Here is a 25,287-nt window from a genome sequence, read left to right as displayed (position 1 = left end):
AGGCTTATATTTCTAGGTAGCAAGACTTGGAATATGTTTACGTGACAATGTTCCACTGCGTTTTTTTGCGTACGTATAACAACATTATTAAAGCAAACTTTGTTCACACTAATCCATGAAAATAACTAAAACTGTGTATTATGCATGCCAAGCAAGTAGCTGGTTCTGTTACATGATGTCTTTGTGAAAAAAAAAACAATCCAGGGTCGCCAAGTCCATGGTTTTCCCACAGAATTGGGCTACTTTAAAGAGCACCTATTTCATTGCTAAAAACAACGTTATTTGTGTATTTGGTATAATACAATGTGTTTGTGTTGTATATGGTTAAAAACACATTATTTTCCACATACCGTACATTTAGCTTATTCACCGTATCCCCCAGAGTTAGATAAGTCCATACATACCTTTCTCATCTCTGTGTGTGCTGTAACTCTGTCTGAAGCAGCCCCCGCTAGCTTAGCTTGGCACAGGGACTGGAGGTGGATGGCTCCAGCTGGCATGCTGCTCCCAATAAGTTACAAAATAACACAAACATTTTCCTATTTATGGGTTGTGATTTGTATTGTTGCACTGCTACTTGTGCGGAGCCCCCTGGGGAGGAGCAGAGAGTTTGCTAAGAGTTGCGCTACTCACTCCACCAAAGTAGCAGTGCTTCGCCTTCTGAGAATATAGTTCCCAGTATGTATACTGTTAAAAGATGGCTGTGTCTCATATGACCGTGTTATTTGTACACGGTGTGACTACAGTACACAAAATCACAACACATAAATGGGAAAATATTTGGGCTATTTTGTCACTTCTTGGGAGCAGTATGCTAGCTGGAGCCATTCACTTCCAGTCTTTGTGCTAAGCTAAGCTAGCGGGGGCTGCGTCAGACAGAGTTACAGCACGCACTGAGATGGGAAAGGTATGCATGGACCCATCCAACTCTGGGGGATACGGTGAACAAGCTAAATTCCCAAAATGTGGCGTGTTCCTTTAAAAAATAATATGGGAAAAAAGAACTATAGATTAGTTCATTTTTGGAACTGTGAACTTGTTCAAAATTTTAAAATATGAACTGAACTATTTCATTTTAAAATTTGTGAACTATACTTTGAACTAGTTCATGTAGAAAGTGAACTTTCCCAACACTGCAAATGAACAGCCAATACAATCAAAACCTTTTGTTTGCAATGTAATAAATAGCAATAAACGGACTTCATGTGTTTTTGCCGTTCACACTTGCTAAATATGATTGGATTTGAACTTTGCAACAAGGTCTTTGTGTGTTCGTGTGTGTGTGAAGAGCAACTACCGTGTGAAAGAGCAACTACTGTGTGAACCAAAGCAGAAGTAAAGTGTGATAAACAGTCCTTTGAGACAACGCTGTCCAAATGTCTCTAACTGTGCAAACAATAACTAGTCTCTTCTCTGCTCACTGTACACTCTGTTCCTACTGACTACTCAGAAACAGGCAGATACACAGACGCATGTGTGACAAAGGCCAAACATTACAGTTTCAATGGTATCTTTTAGCTCACGGACCAAACATTCATAATATACATATAAAGGAGACACCAATCTTTTGCAACCACTAAGCATTCTGTGTCCACTAAAATTATTTGATTTACAAATGAAGGCATTTTGGACTAAGTTTGCATAATAAATACTGTAGATGTGCACAGAAATATACAGAGTTACATAAAAATGAGATACATTCATTCTCTCTGAGGCCTAATATGCTGCCTATGGGTTCCATGTGACTGCAGTTTACACAACACAGATCGCACACAATGAATGCTAACATGGAGCCGGTGTGTATGAGCTTGTACGTGAGCCTGTGTTTAGGTTACATAAGTGACAATGTTTCTGTAAACTTATATCTGTTGACTTGAATTTAGTGTGAAAAAAATCGCATATCTTATCTGTGTGCCTTACTTTGTTGCCATGACAACATAATGCAGGTAAAGCAATATTCGATTTAATTTTACACGCAGGTTAGCAAGTGAGTTTATTACAATGCTATAGCTATACTTTTGAAGCATTAAAGGTGCAGTGTGTAATTTTTAGAAGGATCTCTTGACATAAATGCAAAATAATATACAAAACTATATTATCAGGGGTGTATAAAGACCTTTTTATAATGAACCGTTATGTGTTTATTGCCTTAAAATTAGACGTTTTATCTACATACACCGAGGGTCCCCTTACATGGAAGCCGCCATTTTGTGCAGCCATGTTTCTACAGAAGCCCTTAGCAGAAAATCTTTTTTACTAAGTTGTCTCCAACGATGACATGTTTGTCCGGTGGCGGCTACCGTAGCTTCTCTATATGTTTCAAAAGCAAGAGGTGAGCAGTGGACTGAGCCATTGTTTGCAATTCACAACCTCACCACTAGATGTCGCTAAAATGTACACACTGCACCTTTAAATGAAAATTTATGGACTTGCCCCACTTGCTTTTTAGCCTAAATGTCATTTTCAAATAACCACGAGGCGAGTTGCCACAATTGTTGTTGAATAAGCCCAAAAAAAATCACTGAAGTGCTTTAATGGGAAATATTCACGTAGGACGTCTCATCTTTCTCATCTCATTTCCACTATGCCTCTCGTACGCTAATCTAAGCGTCTTTACTTTTCTGTTATTGTATTCATTATCATTGGACTGTCCTTGCTCACGGCACACAAATCCTACTGTTAACACACATACAGTAAATGCCCATACACACACAGCTGACCTTCTGTATTTAACACAAGTGTGTGTCAGTCGGTGAAAGTATCTGTTATCAGTGGAGATGAAGCGGTGAGCTGTGAAGAAGCTCAATGTCATCAGGATCATGGCTGATCTGAGATGTTCTTATACTGATAAGCTGGGATACTGACTGATACCTCAAACATACACATACATAGAGGTTTATGGAGTAAATGTATCTGCCAATTTATACATTTGCAATGATTTTATTGTTTGCAAATTACAAACCAGCTTCAAGTAACTTAAATATGGAGGTCGCATTTATGGGCCACTGTGGTTTCATTTAAAGGCGCTCTAAGCGAATCTGTGTGACGTTACTTTTTGTTGATGTTTGAACTGTTTTCAAACAAACGGAGCGAAGCTAACTCCTCCCCCTCCCTTCACTTCCGTGCTTTCATGAAAGCACCTAACCCCCACCCCCAAATCCTTCTTGTCGTTTATTGTCTGGAACACAACATCGTTTCTGGTGCTAGGTTTGGCCACTTTGTTTTTATTGCAGTTTGTGGAGCCTATGCTGTCTACAGAGATTGCGTTTTTTTACAGTTTGATCAGCGGACAGGCAGCAAGCAGATAGTGAGGAGATGTTTGCCGTATGTAACAAAAAATGTTTTATGGTCTAAAACGCGTGAATTTGCTTAGAGCACCTTTAAGTGACCGTAATAAATTGTATGGAAGTTGTAAAATGTATTTTTCTATTTTGTAAAGTAATAGTATGGGGACAACAAATCAACCTCCTTAAGCCCAGAACACTGCTAACCCACACTAGGGAGCTAAATGTATTATTTTCCATGCACATTGCTCAACTAAACATTCATATCTGAATAGTAATAACCTAGCGTTCTCTCTCATTGCAGCTGTGCTTGTTATGAACTGGCAACCGGGCTGTCAAAAATAAGAATCACTTTAAATGTCCCTAAAAATAGGCCTTCAGCACATTAGTACATATTGGGGTGGTTCCCGAACAGGGATTAGCTTAAGCCAGGACTAGGTCTTATTAGTAAAAATTAGGGGTGTCACGATTCTTTAAATCCTCGACTCGATTACATTTTCGATTCTAAGGTCACGATTCGATTCCATTCTTGATTTTTACCTCTTTTTTTGAAAGCACAAAAATGCTATTCCATTTTTAGACTAGACTTTTATGAAATATAATATCTGACCTTGAACCCAGAGATGCCCTGCCATGTTAGTTATATAAAAAATATGGTACATGGCATGCACATACCTGATAAAACGAAACTTCCTGTCAGATGAACATTCCTGTCAGTACTTTGCACCTTGTCATTAAAACGTAAGCGGGACTATTGACAAGTTTAAATGGTTGCAAACTAATATTATGTCGGAGTCCGCTGCTTGTGTTGTAAGTAAATAATCAGACATCAAGTTGTTTTCATTTTGGACAGCTCTTACATTTATTTTAGTCCAGGACTAGTCTAATCCCTGTCTGGGAAACCGCCCCATTATCAAGGACATTCTTGAAATATTCACTCACAAATATAGCCAAGCCACCCACCCGCACGCAGGCACGCACGCACGCACGCACGCACGCACACACACACAAACAAAGGGGTTTCACGTGTTTAACTCTTTCAATGCCATTGAAGAGTTAACTCATCAATTAATAGAAAATGCTTCCCTGCCAATGACGAGTTTTTACGCCAATCCGTATTTCCGCTATTATCCACCTGGTGGTGCTCTTACCAACTTATAAAACCCAGAAGCAACCCTAGAGCAAACAGTAAGAACTCTGTGTATGTTTTGATCTTCGCTCTGAATCTGGTCTTTATCAAAAGTCCTTCACAAAAACACAATTATCTCAGCTTTTTGTTCAAAGTGGTATTTTTGAAGAAACCCATATTTGAGAGGTGGTAAAAAGAGAACAAATGAAGGTAGGATGAAACATCTTTTTTGTTTGAAAGCAGAGGGTCTGTTCTTTTATTTAAAGGATTAGTCCATTTTCTTAAAAGAAAAATCCAGATAATTTACTCACCACCATGTCATCCAAAATGTTGATGTCTTTCTTTGTTCAGTCGAGAAGAAATTATGTTTTTTGAAGAAAACATTGCAGAATTTTTCTAATTTTAATGGACTTTAATAGAACCCAACATTTAATACTTAATTCAATACTTAACAGTTTTTTTCAACGGAGTTTCAAAGGACTATAAATGATCCCAAACGAGGCATAAGGGTCTTATCTAGCGAAACGATTGTCATTTTTGACAATATACACTTTTAAAGCACAACTTCTCGTCGTGTAGATCCGGTCGTGATGCGCCAGCTGACCCCACTACGTCACCGCAATACGTCATGACGTCAAGAGGTCACAGAGGACGGACGCGAAACTCCGCCCCAGTGTTTACATGTGTTGAGAAAGAGGACCGTTCCTACGTTGTTGTATGCTAACTGATACTAATTAATATCTTTGTGGCAGTTTATTGTTTAAAATGGTCCGCAAATGTGCGTTTTATATATGTAACACGTGACCTCCCTACGTCACTACGCATTTAAGTTAGATCGGGCTGGACCGGACCTTGAGGAAAAATTGTGGTTTAAAAGTATATATTTTTTATTTTTCTTGTCAAAAATGACAATCGTTTCCCCAGACAAGACCCCAATGCCTCGTTTGGGACTGTCTATAGTCCCCTGAAACTCCGTTGAAAAAAACCGCCACGTGTTGAGTTAAGTATTAAATGTTGGGTTCTATTAAAGTCCATTAAAATTAGAAAAATTCTGCAATGTTTTCTTCAAAAAACATAATTTCTTCTGGACTGAACAAAGAAAGACATCAATATTTTGGATGACATGGTGGTGAGTAAATTATCTGGATTTTTCTTTTAAGAAAATGGAATATTCCTTTAATATACTGTATGTTTATATATTTAAAGAAGAATATTTTCTGGAAGGCATTAAACTTCTGTGAAAATCATAAAAAATTTTGCCGCTGACTAAAACGCTGGCAGAGAAAGAGTTAAAAGTAAAAAAGTAATTTATTCATCATAATTTTGTCCAAAGTGAGAACATGACCGAATGTCCCTGAATTTCCCAGTGGAAGGTTGTCTCTTAATTTAGCTCACATCTGGGAATAGTTTTGTTCCCAATTTATAGTTATGTAACCCCCCTCCCCAATTGGGTGATTCTCATGAAATCCAGACTTAAAAGGTGTCCAGCATCAGACTATTTTAGAAAGCCATTGAAGCCAATTCCTTTTGCAAATATAAGATTAAGGTCTGAACTTATTATAACCATTATTTTTAGAGAATTTAAAAATGATTTCCTATAGAATTATTTAAATTTTTTAGATTATCATTATAAAAATGATCATTACCGCAACATGATATTACAAAAAATATATTTATTTACAAACTCATGTTTCGGTAATGAGAACTAAAAAGTTGTCTAGGTACTATGACAAACAACATTTTTACTTTTATCTGTAGAGAGAAAAATAAGAACTGCTTACCTGGTAGCCATCTTGAGTGTCACAGTCAATTATGTCCCTTCCAACTATTTTTTTTGTGAAAATGTTAGTTCCTTGGAGCTTAAACAATAATTGAAAATTGTTGTGGAGGATGAGAATTTTATTTGGGGGGGGCACATTTATATTCCTTATTTTTGTCTCTACATTTACCAATGATCACCAAATACCACATGTTTTTTTACTGTAAATGTTTATAGTATAACATGCACTGAAGCTTTTTATTTTTTAGATTTTTTAATTATAAATATTTCCATGTCAAAAAAACAAAATCCAGTCATGGACACATTGCGGTAATGAAAATTTTCCCCTTAAATGTAAAAAAATTGGTTTGCATGATGTCATTTGAAATCATGTGCAAAATAGTACATGAAGAGATGTTTAAAACTGTATGCTTCTTATTTTGATATAATCTTAATTTGCATTTACTTTTTTTATCAAAATGTTTCATGACACCTCATAAGTCTAATTTCGCGAGAATCACCCAATTGTGATCTAAAAGTACACACACAAACATTTAGCCCTAAACCACACTGGGTTCATTTGTGTTCTATTGCTTGTGAATATAGTGGCATTTAGAGCTTTAATAAGCGTATGTGTGTGAGCTTGACTGTTGTGAGTGGATTAGAGTCACCGGCTGATTACCAGCAATAAATAAAACCACACACACACACCACCGACACACATTCAAACACATATCGGCTTTACAGCAAAGGAAAACCGATTTGAATGGAAAGACATCCTATCTCTCTCTACTGAGGTTAATGGCATCAACCTGACCTAAAACTACTAGACAGAAAGGCTGTACAGACACCCTAACAGATGCCAGCCTGTGCCCAACAAACTTTAGAAACTGATAAAACCACTAGGACCGGGCAGTGTGCCATTGGGCCATGCGAAATAAACAGATGCATCTGTACAATCACATGTAACAAAACACGTCGGGTACACAAAGCAAAGCCTGATTTCTGTGCAAATAAGAAACACTTATTACATGTAATGCATTTGGCGGACACTTTAATCCGAAGTGATTTACAGCGCATTACAAAATATACATTTTATCATTATGTCTGCTCCTTTGGATCGAACCCACAACGTTTTGTGCAGCTAATGCAAAGCTCTAGCATTGAGCCAGAGGAAAACTTACTGATCTTAATAAGTAGACATTGGACACCCTACTGTATCACTCACTTTTCAGGCCTTATCTGCTTTAGATCTACAGAGTGGGTTGATTTCGGGAGAAGTGAGGCGCACCCTCGGGTCTGTGCGCTCCTGGCGTCCGTATGCCACAAACCTGTGTGCATGCGCAGCCTCCTTTACACGCTTTGCTGGGTCTCAGAGGAGGCTGACCCACTTTGTGTGTTTCTAATCCTGGCACATGCAACCTCAGTGAGGATTACCGTCCCATCGTCACATGACGCTTAAAGAGGAAAACATCAGGCAAATATAATATTAATAAGTGTGCCAGCACACGTCTGCGCTAGCAAGTCTGATTGTGATAAATAGAGAAGCATTGCTCTTCATTTTTCAGTTTGTCACAATGTTAAGCTCAATTGTCTACTAAAGCCTCTCTCTCTCTCACACTGGATCCATGTCTCTTTACCTATTCATCTCTCTCTCTCTCTTTCAGAGCTTATTAGGGGACTTGGTTTGAACAATAGAAAGGAAGATGAATTGGAGGAACGTGACTCTACGAGTCTGCACATTCATTCTAAACATTTTTCATAGACAAGCTATTACAGCAAATACTAGCCAACAAAGCACTTTCTGAAACAATGGAAATATGTATTGCACGGTAGCACCCAACACATACCACTGTAACTGAGGGTTAAAAAATATGGATCGATATCGATGCTGGGATCTACAAAACACAATTTGTGTTGACATTAGGGCTGTCACAATGATTAAATAATCATCTCATCGTAATTGTTTGACCTCATTGCGATGATTTCAGATCACCGCAGTGATTGCACATCTCTCTAAAAAACACAAGGGGGAGCAGCAGTGCCTGTATAAACAAGACAGTATCAGATGGCGCTCCTTAACTGACAGTGTAACGCGATACATTGCAAAGCTGTTCAATACAGTGGAAAAAACTCCATAAAGAAATGCTGCACAAAACTTTGAAAAGCAGTATGAACTGCCAAGTAAAACATACATTTCCAAAACAGCAATTCCAAATTTAGGGAAGTTAAAGATGCTATTCTTAAGGATCTGTAAGGAATTGATTTATTGCAGCTATTACAGACATGTGGTCCAGTACTAATATGACCTTTAGTAGGATTGGCTACTATTTAAGGCCTGTTCTGGTATAGTCAGTTTATTTTGATTGCATTTTTATTTTCAGTTATTTTTCAGATACTTTATTGTGTTTATTTCTTATGAAGAATTTCCAGGTTTTTAAAGATTTTCAATTAAATAAATACTTTGAAATATGTGTTGTGTATTAATATTTACTGTCATTAATATTTAACTTGCAAAATATTTAATTTAAATAATCACAATGTGTGAAAATAGTTTCATGAACAAAAAAAATGTATGAGAATTAAAGCCGCTCTATGCATTTTTGGCGTTTTTGTCAAACAGCGACCCCACTGGAGAATACTTGCAACTGTTGTAATTTCCCACTCTAGTTCTCCGAAGATAATGACCAGGTAATGTTTCACAATTTCATTCAAATATTAGGCTACTGCATACTCTACTAAACTATAGATGATGGTAGTTTATTTCAAGTGTAGAGTGCATATAATAATAAAGTACCGCGTTTGCTAGCTTATAGCGTTTTTACATGATTGCAGCTAAATCACAAGTAAACATTACAAAATGCCATGACAAAGTTAATTGTGTATGTTGCATTATTTCATAATGTTGTTCGTTATAATGTCACTATACATGATTATTGCTATTTATCATAATAGTTTGCAAATTGTGCATGTTTACACTATTTACAACCTCGAGGCTTATTTATGTTCTGATAATTATGTGAGATATTGACAACTGTTGTCATGATAATCGCATGACATACTACAAGCAAGCGCAACAACATACAACATAGACCACAAACAAGTTTACAAATGAGAGATTTAATTACTAGTCCATCAACAAGATCGCCAGATCAGCATCCCATCCAGTGCTGTCTTTTAGCTCACGCCAACGAGTAAAAACCTGACCGAGTGGGACTCTTGTTCGGTTCCTAACGCGGTCAGATTCTCTTTTCCTTTTCCTACTCTCTCCGAACGTGCTTTCTTAACTTTTAAATCGTTTAGCTTCACGTCTCAAATTCGCGCGTGCAGTTGTTGTTATAGGCTTGATCGACTTCATGTGGCGCTGCAAGAACCGACAGCCGGATGACGTCAAAGTGCCGTCTCGTATCATTCTCGCGGTACTTTGACGTCATCCGGCGGTCGGTTCTTGTAGCGCCACACGAAGTCGAACAAGCCTAACGTATGTGACGTCGTTGACGTAAAGCAAGTCGTGATCTTCGCGAGATTTGTCAGGGGCGGTTCTCTCAAGCTTACATTGGTGGTTTTGCTAGCGGCGTCCTCCCCGAGCTTCAACAGGAGGATGATTCGCCCTACTATGACTTTGTTTACCACTGAAATACCTTTGAAGCTGTTATATTAAGGTAAAATAACTGCATAGTGTGTCTTTAAATGTCAAAGCAATAAAACAAGCAATTAATCGTCATAACAGTCACAATTTATTAGGCAATTAATCGGCAGCCAATTTCATAACCGTGACAGCCCTAGTAGACATTTAACCCACCATCATGATTTATGGGAATTTATAGAAGGAGAATATTTAAATGAATCACGCAACCGCAGTTACTAAGAATTGCGCTCGTGAGTTTACTGGTATTTGTTTAACATTGGACTTGAGATTTTTGTGCCTCTGTTCTTTAACATGCACATTTGTTAGTAAATCGCCCGCAGAAATCGGCACTTTATTGAAGTTGCGCTCTCACGCTAAATTGCCATTAAGTATATCCGGCCCTTAGTGAGTGTACATACAGCAGAGCGTTTAAACGTGTCTGAAAACGCCAGGCAGACACCAACTGTGGACGCCTGCCAGCATTTCTTCAGCCAATTGTTTTGGTTTTCTGTGATACTTCTGTTTTGTTTATCAGTCGTTGTGCGATGTGCCGGTTGGTGGTTGTTGCTGTATTTGTCCTGTCTCTCTTTCACTGTGAATACAACTGAGTGAAAAATGACATTGAGGAGCTGAGAGCTTTACCCAAAGTTGAACACATATTTCTGGCCCCTCAGCAATGAATGCGGAAAATATGCTGGGCGCTAGGGCTGTAACGATTTATCGTGCAAATGTGCGTTTTCTCAATGAATGAATTTGAATGAATTACGGTGAAATTCCGCCACATCCAAAAGCCAGGGGGCGCACTCGTGCAGAAACGCCACTTGTGCAACAGAAGAAGTAGCACTACAAACCCTATTCCAGGAAATGTCTACAGGAATGTATATCGCTGTTCTTCAAATGGTTTCAGGTATTTTCATGATAATAAAGAATATTTAGAATGATTTTGTTTAACGAGTGTTGCTTTTTTAAATGCACGTTATTAACGACTCAGACTCATAATGATTTTAAAATAATAACGGACTTCTTACTGACCAAAACGCCATAGTACACGCACAAGCTGCGCATGAAACACAGAATCGCGATGCAGCGATGGAGATTCGATTTTAGACAGGCCTTTTTAATGGGACAGGCGATATATCGTTACAGCCCTACTGGGCGCCAAGCGCGGGCAAAACCCGTCAGCTGCTGACTTTTTGGAAAGTACGGCACTTCCATGGAAAACATACGTTGGCCTTAAGTCCAATTTATAGTCGTGCATAAGGTAGGTTATCCGTAGCCTCTGCATAGCCTGACGTGCACCTCATTTTTAACAGTGCTTCAGTTCTATGTGGACCGCAAGCCCTGTGATTGGTCCGCTAGAACCCCTTCCATCAGGTAAAAAAACTGCGTATTTCTGTTTGCGACCGTACTGCCTACCAGTGGTCTTCATGTGTGTTTGCACGTTGATGACAACGCAGAAGTATATATGAAAACTGACGCGTATCCTACGCCGTCGCGGCTACGCCATAGGACATACGCACAACTATAATAAGCTGAAACTTGAACATTTTACCCCACTAGCAAATTCGGTTACCCGTTTTAAACTCAATTTTCATTTATTTTGTTTCCAATAAAACAGCACTCACTCTCTTTGATCATTTTGCAAGTAAATATATCTTGATTTAATTTCAAATTTTAGATATTAAAACAATACAAAAGTACAACTTTTATTTTTTGCAGTGTCACTAATATACTGTAAGTGAACCATCAAGAACCTCGTTGTCTTTCAATCTAGAAAATAGAGACCAAAACATAGCATTTGCCCATTGGGCGCACGTGAACGTAGCTGGATTTGAATCGTGTAGGTATCTTTCACACTCGAACCCCTGCCGGAGCAAAGATTTACTGTTTAGGTTTACGCTCCGAAAACGGTATCCATAAAAACCAGAAAGAGGGGAGGACGAGAACGAGGGGGGCATATTAAGTGCACGAGGACAGCAATAAGCTCCAGCATTCTAGTGGCTTGTGCAACTTAATCCCCGGGTGGATTAATTTAACTGTGCCGCATATAAATTGGATGTACGACTGAGCAGAATTCACTACTGAAATTTGATTTACTGACACAAAAACAGACTGGAAATGGGTCACTATGGTTGGGAAGTCACCCATTTACAAGTCTTTGGCCATGTTTACATTAGAGCATTTGCGTTTTAAAACGGCATTTTAAAATGAAAACGATCCTCGTTTATACTGGCATTTTTAAAAGAATCTTCATCCACACTATACACCACCATAAACGCATGAAACATGACCAATCACGTAACTGGGCATGCGCATATAAGTGTAAAATAACTTATTACTCTAATAATAGCTTACCTTTGCCCGTTTACGCAGCCTAGGGGTGTGCGATATTGACAAAAAGTCATACATGGGTCCTTTGCTGGCAACTATAACAGACACTATTTTTGAACCTATAAAAATGTGTTTGGGAAAGTCTTATACTGTTCTACTTCCCCCCTACAACATATTAATATGATTAATAGGTTAATTTTTATTTTATAACTAAACAGAAAGGTCTTTATGATTTAAAAAGAAATCATTCAAGTGAACAGTACTAAACAGTAGCGAACTTAAAGCAAAAATAAATGTCAGCAAATGCAAACTTTAATCAAACATAGTAAGAGGTGAAGTATTGCTTTAGCCTACCAGAAATGCTTATTGCATTAATTTTTAAAAGTGTGCGAGGTCCGTGCACGTCCTCCGCTAGCAACACACAAATAGCTAAAAGCGCAAGCGCCTAAACGAGCATCATATTAATGACGTTGAGTTTATTGTTTTTATTAATTTATATTCACAAAACTTATCAACAAAACATCGATTAAAATTAAGAGACAAATTATCTGAAACGAAATTCATTTTAAAGTAGCAAACAAAACTTACATTAAACTGGAAAATAATGTCTGACCCATTATAATTCTCCCTTCATATTGGCCTTTACAACGCCTATATGGCGTTTAAAATTACAGTCTATCTTTCGTAAGCTAACTAAATTTAAACAAAACATAAACACTTATACTGTTCTAGCTCCCCCTACAACATATTAATATGATTAATAGGTTAATTTTGATTTTATAACTAAACAGAAAGGTCTTGATGATTTATAAAGAAAGCATTCTAAACAGTCGCGAACTTTAAGCAAAAATAAATTTTAGCAAATGCAAACTTCAATCAAAATATAGTAAGAAGTGAAGTATTGCTTTAGCCTACCAGAAATGCTTAATGCATTAATTTTTAAAAGTGTGCGAGGTCCGTGCACGTCCTCCGCTAGCAACACACAAATAGCTAAAAGCCAAGCGCCTAAACGAGCATTATATTAATGACGTTGAGTTTATTGTTTTTATTAATTTATATTCAACAAACTTATCAACAAAACATCGATTAAAATTAAGAGACAAATTATCTGAAACGAAATTCATTTTAAAGTAGCAAACAAAACTTACATTAAACTGGAAAATAATGTCTGACCCATTACAATTCTCCCTTCATATTGGCCTTTGCAACGCCTATATGGCGTATAAAATTACAGTCTATCTTTCGTAAGCTAACTAAATTTAAACAAAACATAAACACATTAAACCCAACAATATTCAAACATTAATATAAAACAGACATTATCTATAAGGATACATGTTAAAACAATCCGATAGCTGGTTGGTAGATGTTTACTATTTTTGGCAAAACCTCCATTGCAAACCAACATTTACATCAATAAAATAATTTTTACTTTGAAAATGATGCGCTGTCACGTTAATATCAGCTGTTCGTTTACATAAGACTCCGTATACGTTCATTTACACTCAGAACAACGTCTGAGTTCTCAAACTAAAACAGGGTCTTCAGCGTTTGCGAACGAATCCGTTTATGAGGGTCGAAAACGGTGATGTAGTGTAGATGAAAGGCGTAAACGTAGCAAAAGTAACGCGTTTTAAAGCATAAACGCATTAATGTAAACATAGCCTTTTACTTGTAAACATCCCTCTAAGAAATGTGTGTTAAGGCTGATTAGCTCATCAGGTATTTCGGCAACCAACTAGTACATTTTTGCGCATATGTTGCACATCCCTAAAACAAACCAAATAAAGAAACAGGAATAGAAAGAAATGCAGAAAGTTCTTACCCACAGCAGGAGCGTCATATTCTTCACCCAATAGTATTTCTGGGGCGGAGTACGCCAGCGAACCACAGCTGGTCATCAACATGGTCCCGGGCTTAAAGTGGTTACTAAAGCCGAAATCCGTTAGCTTCACTGTCCCTTGCTGCCTGAAGAAAACCACGTTCTCAGGTTTCAGATCTCTGTGTACGACATGCAGTCGGTGACAGTAGGCAATGGCTCGGACGATCTGCGCGAAATGCACTTTAGCCGTGTCTTCGGCCACCCCGCCCTCGTGACGCAAGATATAATCGTACATGTCGCCTCCGTCGCCTAGCTCCAGGATGAGGTAGAGCTTGGTTTGCGTATCGATGACTTCGTAAAGGCGCACCACGTTGGGATGCTGGACCAGTTTCATGCAGCGGACTTCTTGAAGCAGGTGGCCGGTAGCCAGGTCGTCAAGCTTGGTCTTGTCAATGACTTTGACCGCCACTAGTTGTCCCGTAAATACGTGGCGGGCTAGTTTGACCACGGCGAAATGGCCTTTGCCCAGTGTGCGGTCCAGGTCGTATAAGCCGGCTATCTTGCCCTCGTAACCGCTTTTGGCGGCAGCCATTTTGGATCAAGCAGTAGAGGTACAGTTGCAGGGCTGGGCTCTGTTACCAGAGATTGCTGATGGAAACTAGGGATTTAATGAGACATCACCTGCATAAACACAAAGAGAATACATAGTAAATACAAAACAGCTGACTCTTCATTTTATACCTTGTTTTACCTTTAAACTGTAAAAATGCTGGGATGAACTCATGGTTGGTAAAATATGGACGAACCCATCCATTAGTTTAATTTATCCTTGAAAATGTTTGTATTTGAACCTTATATGAGTTGAAACAACCCAACATGGGTTAATTTAAACCCAGAGTTTTGTTTAGTCCATATAGTATGCTACCGAGTCACCATAGGTTTGAAACAACCCAACATTTTTAAAGTGTGGTGATCTCTAAAAGGTTTTCTTTTGGCATCAGGTTAGATAACCCTTTTAAGAAACCTTTCATTTTAAAAGTGTTCTTAGTGATGAAAAACACGGTGCTACATTTAGATATGAACCCACTTGACTTTCACATACCCGCACATAGTGTTATTGAATAGATGAAGGTGAATGTATGTGTGGGAGTGAAAGGTAAGCCGTCTAGCAGGTTTATGTACTCCTCTTATACAACCACTTAAAACAATGTACAGTATTGTGAGACTTTTCCTTGTCAAACTCCTAGAAGCAGATCTTACAATCTTTCAAAGAACCACACTAACAATATTTTTAGTTATAGTATTTCTATAACAATATTTTTCTGTATACTAGTTACCATTACTAACAAATTACAAACAAAACATCCTGTTGCCTAACAGTGTACTATTCAACTATTAAAAATTAAAAGGGAGTGACAATACATGCGTGAACATGAATATGACTGTCTATTGCGAACATGGAAGTGACATAAGTTACCAAAGCATGCTAATAAAGTAACTCATCTATAGTGACATTTGTTTGATTTTTTTGGCTTGTTTGTTTAAAATGTTAAGACAAATAATCATTTTAAAATATAAAGTAACTTAAATGAGAATTAATTCCTCACATAAAAAGAGATATAATCTGTTTTTAAACAGTCAGCCGATAGCGTGAAAATTGCTTTTATTGATTGATACCGATTATTGGCCGATATTAGGGATGGGCATTCGATTAAGTTTTCTTTGTCGATCGTCGGGAGAATTAACGATCGACTATCGATTAATCATTAATATTTTTATAATAAAATTTGTTATTTAACTTTTATACTGAAAAAATGCAATGAATACAAATATACAGCGTGTTTTTCCTCAATGAGACCTTTATTACAAGATCAACTTGTGGCAGACAGTTAAACTATGTTTCAAACATATATGTGCGTGCATGTGCAGTGCTCTAAAGCAGCGGAACCTAAAGCTGTGAGCCAGCGTTCTTAAACAGAGACCTCATTAGTTCCAAAATAAATAAAAAAAACAGATTCATGTTTAAAATTAAATTAAACAAAAAAAATAATACTTAGATCTGAAAGGTTTTGTCAAAATGTAACTCAAAATTATTCAAGCCAGAAGAAAGTGCAAGATATTAGCCTTCCTAACATTAGGCTATAACAAATTAGGCATTAAAGCCTCGTGAAAAATAACTAACTTTAGTAACTCGCATAAAACTTCTGCACCAGTCTACTGATTTTTTTTTATGAGAAATAAAAACATGTTTTGGGGTCAGACGCGACCGCAACCCATGGTGACCGTCAGTCCAGCCGCCGCCGAAAACAGCCGCTCTGAGGAGACTGACTGGGATGCACAGGTACCTCAGCGCTAACTTGGCTTATTCCGCATACAGAGTATGTGTGAAACAGCGTGCGTTTTGTGAGCCCCATAGTCTTTTAGTTTTTATTTGTTGTAAAACAACAGTAGACACAAATTTACTATGGTCTCCAACTCCACAATATAGCCTACCATAACCATTGTATTTGTAGTAAAATTGCGGAAATACAAATCATTTTTTATCTGCAAAAAAAAAAAAACATTTTCACAATGATAAAATCATGGCTAATTTTCCTAAGGTAGTAATTACAAAATTATATATGTTTGAAAGACGGAGATGCGCACCTGTCAATCTATTACATAACAGAGCGAGGCCAGAGACAAATGTGCTCCTAAACGGGAGTAATATGGAATAATGTGTGCATATTTAAAAGTATACATTACTTTTAAATATATTTTGTCATATAAAGTTTTGAGACATGGCCTAATAATGCTTTTTTCACTGTTATTGCTCATTTAGACTTATTGTGCGGGTAACAGCGTTTTTGATGCATTTACCTCAGAGATTATTTTAGCAATATTGCTTTTTTCCCGGTAATAATAATACAATTTATATTTCAATCCTGTTTCATTGTCTATTTATTTATTTCATTATGCTGTTTTGTTAATGTGAGGATATTTATTTGCCATATGAAACGTGCCGTTAAATGAATACTTTTATATAATATTCAAATTATATGCGGAATAATGTCTGCATCTTTGAATAACTGTAGGAATACAGTTGCTTATTTTTGTCATAAAGTTTTGAGAAATAATAATATTGTGAGGATTTATTTCCATATGAGACGCTTTTTGTCGTTGAATACTCTCGTTTATTATTTGGAAATCATATACATACATAGTAGGACATATATAATGTGGAAGTGTAGACTTGCAAAGTTACTCTGCTTATTTTTATTTATGATATATGTGGAGATAAATAAAGCATTGCAAAACTGCTGATTTGATCCATTCAGATCCTGACCACCAGGCTAGAGATTTTAAACATCCTTAATCCACACTTACTAGTCTGTCAAATAATATCTAAAATATATTGTTTTGTGAAAAAAAATGATGCTTTGTTCTATTGTTTATGCGGAAAAGTGTTCACAGAAAGTGTCAATCACATGAACGTTTTATATGCAGAATAAGCGGTCAGCAGTGCACTGCAATGGGTGCTTGACGGATTCGCCGCACACATACGCAAACGCACAGCATACGCAAACGCACTGCATACTGAGTATTTGTGCAGGAGTTAGATAAAAAAATGCATTCGATTAATTGATAACAAATTAATGTTATCCACGAAATTCTTAACAATCAATTATCTATCGTCGATTAATTATGCCCATCCCTAGCCGATATATCGGTGCATCTCTAGTATACACACATACATGAGATGCCTCGACCACTCCATAGATGCGAGCCGTTAATGGGGCATCTATGTATGTTTATGTCTATGGTTAACGCACAACATCATTCATGCACTGCTTTCGTGTAATATATGGGGGCTCAGAAAGCTTTTGAATTTCATAAAAAATATTTTAACTTATGTTTCAAAGATGAACGTAATGCCAATGCAACATTTACGAATGAGGAAAGAAGCAGATTTTGTTCAAACATTTCGTTTTCATACACCCTAACGAAATGGATGGTCTCATTCTCGTTTCTTTTTTGTTTTAATTTTTTGGCTTGTTTGTTTAAAATAATAAATAAATAATAAGGCAAATAATCATTTTAAAATATAAAGTAACTTAAATGAGAATTAATTCCTCACACAGATAGAGATGTAACCTGTTTTTAAACTGTCAGCCGATAACGTGAAAAATGCTTTTATTGATCGATACCGATTATTGGCCGATATATCGGTGCATCTCTAGTATACACACATACGTATGCCAATGCAACATTTACGAATGAGAAAAGAAGCAGATTTTGTTCAAACATTTAGTTTTCATACACCTAAACAAAATGGATGTACTCATTCTTGTTTCGTTTTCGTATGATTTTTTGGCTTGTTTGTTTAAAATGTTAAGACAAATAATCATTTTAAAATATAAAGTAACTTAAATAAGAATGAATTCCTCATACAGATAGAGATATAATCTGTTTCTGATCTGTCAGCCGTTAGATGAAAAATGGCTTTTACTTTAATCGACCGATACTGATTATTGGCCCATATATCGTGCATATTTAGTATGCACACCTACATAAGACGCCTCAACCACTCCATTGATGCGAGCCGTTAATGGGGCATCTATGTATGTTTATGTCTATGGTTAACGCACAACATCATTCATGCACTGATTTCGTGCAATATATGAAGGCTCAGAAAGCTTTTGAATTTCATTAAAAATATTTTAACTTATGTTTCAAAGATGAACGTATGCCAATGCAACATTTACGAATGAGGAAAGAAGCAGATTTTGTTCAAACATTTCGTTTTCATACACCCTAACGAAATGGATGGTCTCATTCTCGTTTCGTTTTTGTTTTAATTTTTTGGCTTGTTTGTTTAAAATAATAAATAAATAATAAGACAAATAATCATTTTAAAATATAAAGTAACTTAAATGAAAATTAATTCCTCACACAGATAGAGATGTAACCTGTTTTTAAACTGTCAGCCGATAGCGTGAAAATTGCTTTTATTGATCGATACCGATTATTGGCCGATATATCGGTGCATCTCTAGTATACACACATACGTATGCCAATGCAACATTTACGAATGAGGAAAGAAGCAGATTTTGTTCAAACATTTAGTTTTCATACACCTAAACAAAATGGATGTACTCATTCTTGTTTCGTTTTTGTATGATTTTTTGGCTTGTTTGTTTAAAATGTTAAGACAAATAATAATTTTAAAATATAAAGTAACTTAAATGAGAATTAATTCCTCATACAGATAGAGATATAATCTGTTTCTGATCTGTCAGCCGTTAGATAAAAAATGGCTTTTACGTTTATCGACCGATATTGATTATTGGCCCATATATCGTGCATATTTAGTATGCACACATACATAAGACGCCTCGATCACTCCATAGATGCGAGCCGTTAATGGGGCATATATGTATATTTATGTCTATGGTTAACGCACAACATCATGCATGCGCTGCTTTCGTGCAATCTATGAAGGCTCAGAAAGCTTTTGAATTTCATTAAAAATATCGTAACATATGTTTTGAAGATGAACGTATGCCAATGCAACATTTACGAATGAGGAAAGAAGCAGATTTTGTTCAAACATTTAGTTTTTTTCATACACCTAAACGAAATGGATGTACTAATTCTCGTTTCATTTTTGTTTACATTTTTTTGGCTAGTTTGTTTAAAAATTTAAAACAAATAAAGGCGGTTTCCCTGACAGGGATTAGACTAGTCCTAGACTAAAATAAATGTAAGAGTTATCCAAACGTAAAATGTAAGAGTTATCCAAACGTAAAACAACTTGCACTAACCGATAGCATGAAAATTGGCTTTTATTGACCGATACTGATTATTGCCCGATATATCGGTTTATCTCTAGAATACACACATACATGAGATGCTTCGACCACTCCATGCGAGCCTTTAATGGGGCGTCTATGTATATTTATGTCTATGATTAATGCACAACATCATGCATGCGCTGCTTTCGTGCAATCTATGGGGGCTCAGAAAGCTCTTAAATTTCATTAAAAATATCTTAACTCAAGTTTTGAAGATAAACGTATGCCAATGCAACATTTACGAATGAGGAAAGAAGCAGATTTTCAAACATTTCGTTTTCATACACCCATACAAAATGGATGGACTCATTCTCGTTTTCTTTTTTGTTTGATTTTTTGGCTTGTTTGTTTAAAATGTTAAGACAAATAATCATTTTAAAATATAAAGTAACTTAAATGAGAATTAATTCCTCATACAGATAGAGATATAACCTCTGTTTGAACTGTCAGCCGATAGCGTGAAAAATGGCTTTTATCAACCGATACTGATTATTGGCCGATATATCGGTGCATCTCTAGTATACACACATACATGAGATGCCTCGACCACTCCATAGATGCAAGCCGTTAATGGGGCATCTTTGTATATTTATGTCTATGGTTAACGCACAACATCATGCATGCGCTGCTTTAGTGCAATCTATGGGGGCTCAGAAAGCTCTCGAATTTCATTAAAAATATCTCTGTTTGGATTTTTTGGCTTGTTTGTTTAAAATGTTAAGACAAATAATCATTTTAAATATAACGTAACTTAAATGAGAATTAATTCCCCACACTGATCGAGATATAAAGCCTAGTAAAAAAATATGAACAGAAAAAATTGATAAGTGGAAAAACTAAAGTGCATTTTGGGACCTGCACCAGAGGAGTCGGGTGACGGGGCGTAGCACAAATGGTGTAGATCAATACCTGTAATGGGATATCATTATTAGTGTGTGGTGTGATGGAAGAAGCTGAATAGTTAATGACCAACGCTAGAGGTTGAACAGAACACTAATGCTATTATAGCAGTCTAAAGACACTCACACACATGTGCTTGATAACACACACACACACCAAATGGACTCGGAGATTTTCTTGTCTCAATCAATGCTGCTAATTATGACCTGCCCTTTGTCTGATGGTTTGAGTGTTTGTGACAGACTGGCATGCACACACGCAAACAAACAAACACAAAGACTCAATGTTATTGTCTATACATACTGTAACACATTCACCCAATATTAATGCATTGACACATACAGTGAATGATACATTGTGTTTTATAGGTATAGTACACCGTTATTGTTATTCTGTCTGATCCTTTCCTGCACTACATAAAGTATTTATAGTCTTCATGCAAGCATTGTATAAGAAAAAAAATTGATATTGCTGAAAATGTACTTTTATTAAATGATTTTGTGTTACATATAAGAAGGTTGGTTTTATTTTTGGGTAAACTATCCTTACTGTTAACCGAAACTCTGCTACTGTTTAACTGGAAAACAAAACTTTGATGTTTGAAAGGCTTTTGTGAAATGTATTTATTTAGTGGTAAGCCAACGAGATAGATTGCAAATAAAAAGCTTGGTAAGGAAAGAAAAACAGAGTACAAGGAAACACAAAACACATAACAAAGACCGGCTGGCCTTCATTTTGAGGAAGGATAGGGCTTCCCACCCTTTCCATGCTCAGCTCCACCGTTTGCAAAGCAAAACTTGCCCGGGTATTTCCTACTGGGAGCACGGAGCACACACCATGCTTCCTCTAGATAGCGTTCCTCAGCATCCGCAGTTCGGAGGGACTTTCGCAGTTACACAGACGGTGCATTTCCCCTACATCTTTCCTTCGCTCGTCGAAGCGACGGGAAACCAGCAGGCTCAGCATTTCTGAACACCATGAGAAAATGTCCGCTGCCTGAACGAGAGATGCCAGGGCCTTCGTCACTCTCCGTGCGAGCATCTCAAGCAAAACAACAGACCCCGACTCATTTGCACGCAGATACACAACACACAAACTCATTCGCAGGGCTGTCAGAAGGCTTGCGCTTTGACAGGATGTACCGGGGAGAGGTGTGAAAGGATGAGTCATCCTCTCTTTTTTAGAGGAGGGTGGGCTATGAAAGAGACGCGGAGTTAGGGAGGTTAAAATGGGGTTTTCCTTTCAATATGATCTCATCGCCCCATGTTCCCATCATGCAACATTCATGCTGGTGAGGTCAGCATGGTGCAGTGGGAGCTGCGTGCCTACTGTTCAGAGTGCATTAACGTGTACACCACTTACAGTCTCAAGCACATAAATCATTTGCCATAACTGCCAACATAAAGCAAATGTATAGGAGTGTGTATACTATAGCAATGTGTAACTTTTAAAAGGATCTCTCGACAGAAATGCAATATAATATACATAACTATATTATCAGTGGTGTATTACGACCTTACATAATAAACTGTATTGTTTTTGCTACTTTAGAATGAGCCGTTTTTATCAACAAACGCTGCAGGTCCCATTTCATGGAAGTCACCGCCATGTTTCTACAGGAGCCCTAAATAGACAAACTGCACTACAAAGTGCATTTTATCACTACGTTGTAGAGATAGACCAATTAATCGGTTTTGCCGATTAATCGGCACCGATAGTTCATTGGTGGAGCGATCGGCTATCGGCAAAAATCCATGCAATAGTTTTTCCGAGTTGCGTCCATTGCTTCATATCATGAAAAAATGTTGTTGACTAGATGCCCCATTAGCAGAGAAACAACAGCAGGAATCTAAGTTTGTCGTCAAAGCTGACACGACGTTAATATTAGTAGTACCTCAAACAAAAATACACGTAGATAAATCCAACCCAAATGTTTAATGTCATGATTATCACCATCCATTTGCATTAGTTTATATACAGCTGGTTACTTTTATTCATGATTTAGCAGGCTAAGCTGCATATTTTAAGTTTCCATTTTAAAAACTATCGGTCGATTAATCGGCAAGTACGGACCAACCTTGTTATCGGTATCGGTAAAATCCACAATCGGTCGACCTCTACTACGTTGTCTCACCGTGGGTTCACACCAGCCGTGTTTGAGGTGTCAAAATCATGTCTACCGCGTCTAGTTTGCCGCTTGAACATTTTGAGTTTACTCGCTTCATTCGTGCGTGAAAGCCGCGCATGAAATTCTAGTCATTGAGACATTCGCTCATAAATTCGCGTCATGGGAGGGGCTTCTGCGACTCCACTGAGACTCCGCTCGCTTTCTGTAATCACGTCACTACTAGAGCAAGCTCCTGATTGGTTAACGCAGCGCGTTTTTCCGCCAAAATTCAAATTTTTCAACTTGCGCGTTTGCCACGGCAATGCTCAATTCGCGCCATTCGCACGAACTAGACGTGCAATTAGGAGGAATCGCGTCTACCCCGCCGCACTAAACACCTCATTCGCGCCGCGATACCTACAGACGCGCATCAACGCGTCTTCACATTGACTTTACATTAAACAATGACATGTTTGTCCTGTGGCAGCTACCATAGCTTCCCATTGCGTTTCGAAATTGAGGTTGGTTGCATTTCGCAATTTCACTGCTAGATGCCGCTAAAACCCACATTGCATCTTTAATTCTAGTATGTTGGTTTTGCAGAATAACTGATGGGCAATGTGAAACACATAAATGCACATTTGTTTTTCGTTGTAATATTTTCTCTAATTGTAACCATGTCTAAGTATAAGTGATGCAACTTGTGTATCCGAATTAAATGCGAAATTCCAATTGTAAGATATTTTATGTTTAATGTACTGTTTCAAAAAGGATTTCACAGTGGGCGGAGCTACCAAACAACAAAAAACAAGCAACCGAAAAAATGTCCTGCCGCTACTTTTGGTCTGTGCTTGGTTAGGACACAAACTTTGGAAAGATTTACAATTTAACATTGCAAAAGCTACAAAAGCACACTGGAACTGTACCCTTTTTAAAAGGTCCCCAATATGTACCATTTAGGTACAGATATATAACTTTAAGGTACTAATATGCACCTTTTAGGTACAAAGGTGTACTTTTTGAAAGGGTATTGCCCCAGTGACAGCTTTTGTACCTTTATTCTAAGAGTGTATAAGATATCCTCTCTTGTTCTAGATCTTGTGATGATGCCAATGTGTCTCACAATACTGCTGCAATAACACAATGACCTGACACATGAGCACACACACACACAGCATTTCAATTGTAAGCATAAAAGGACCACTGTCTGCCACAAACTTGGTAATCTGCCAGCATGCACAAATGCACTTATAGACATGTATGCACATACAACGCTGAGTCTAGGACTTTGGGAGCATGATATATATATACACTCAATATGCATCTGTGCAGTAATGCAGAGCACAGAGGTCATACCTGTATAAAGATTTGCCTTACGGTACATTACACGTCACACCTAATCTATTGCATTGGTGCATAATGTATTAGCAACAACTTGAACAATAACTAGCTCTTTCATCAGCTTTTATTTTCAGTTTTATTGTCCTTCAGTGGCACGACAAACCTTTTTCACTTTAACTATGTGGACGCTTTATTTATGCATGCATGGCCCTATCTGTCTGTCCTGTCTTTATTTAACATTGCTAAAAATTAAGCAGTGGATTTCCCCACAGAGCTGGGTCTATATAGAGAGAGGGATAGGGTGACATCCATACTGAGTGAGTGAGTGTGTCTGTGTGTGGAGGAGAGAGACTGGAAAGAAACAAGATGCAGGCCAGCATCTGACCCAGCGTGAGCTACATATAAGCCAGACTCAGATGGGAATATAAAGCATATTTAGACCATTAAAGTTACCAATACAAATGTTATTCTAACCATTGCATCCATTAGAATTTCTGCTTTTGTTTCCTACACTTGAATCACTGCTGGTTCACTTCAGCAGCATGAACTTCAGCTGCGCAGTCTTGAGTTCAATGACGCACAACACGGACACAAACACACACACACCTGCGCTGCCGATATGCATTCGATTGGACAAACACATAAACACACAAAACGCTTTTCATCTCTATAATAACTTACCATATGAAGTGATGTGAGGCGATTCAGGCGTCTTTACGCAACAACATCCGCTGTGAATAGTATTATCAGCTTCGCGTCTGTGTTTCTTTTGGGTGGTTAAATAAAAATATTCGCTTCCAAATATCTGCAAACGCACGATATGTTTCCGTTATTATTGCTTATTTATGAATGATGATGCCAGTTGTCCGATAAGGACGAGGCAAGTAGCGGCCAGCGCGTCTCAGCTCTTTTTCTCCAATGTGCGCGACGCTCCGCAGTGCTCGCGCGCTCACTTCTGCTCTCGCGCTCTACCTCCTCTGACGTCAATGCATTCCAGCTTACCCGGACTTGAGTGAGAGAAACAGACACAGAGAGAGACAGACATAGAAAGAAAAAGAGAGAGAGAGAGAGAGAGAGAGAGAGAGAGAGAGAGAGCGCTCTGAGGCAAGGCAGGGCCACATGAAGAAATATTTCTGAAGTCTAAAGAACACT

At 37.6% G+C, this 25,287-nt stretch overlaps 1 protein-coding gene across 2 annotated transcripts in view; it reads right to left on the bottom strand.

Annotated features, from left to right (window-relative positions):
* The window catches only part of snrkb (SNF related kinase b), a 40,233-nt gene that overhangs the window by 9,275 nt on the left and 5,671 nt on the right, over positions 1–25,287 (bottom strand). The window contains exons 1-2 of one of the 2 annotated variants that reach the window (XM_055192385.2): positions 24,817–25,155; positions 13,957–14,634 (exon numbers count right to left, since the gene is read on the bottom strand). In XM_055192385.2, coding sequence (XP_055048360.2) covers positions 13,957–14,545 — 589 coding nt within the window. In that variant the 5' untranslated portion in view covers positions 14,546–14,634; positions 24,817–25,155. Of the gene's footprint in view, positions 1–13,956; positions 14,635–24,816; positions 25,156–25,287 lie in introns of those variants that run through there. The other variant, XM_055192386.2, reaches the window with a different exon arrangement.

This window comes from Misgurnus anguillicaudatus, chromosome 6 (genome assembly GCF_027580225.2).
Source record: "Misgurnus anguillicaudatus chromosome 6, ASM2758022v2, whole genome shotgun sequence".
Lineage (NCBI taxonomy): Eukaryota > Metazoa > Chordata > Actinopteri > Cypriniformes > Cobitidae > Misgurnus > Misgurnus anguillicaudatus.
The sequence above is the reverse complement of the archived record's forward strand: the minus strand, read 5'-3'. Positions and strand labels throughout refer to the sequence as shown.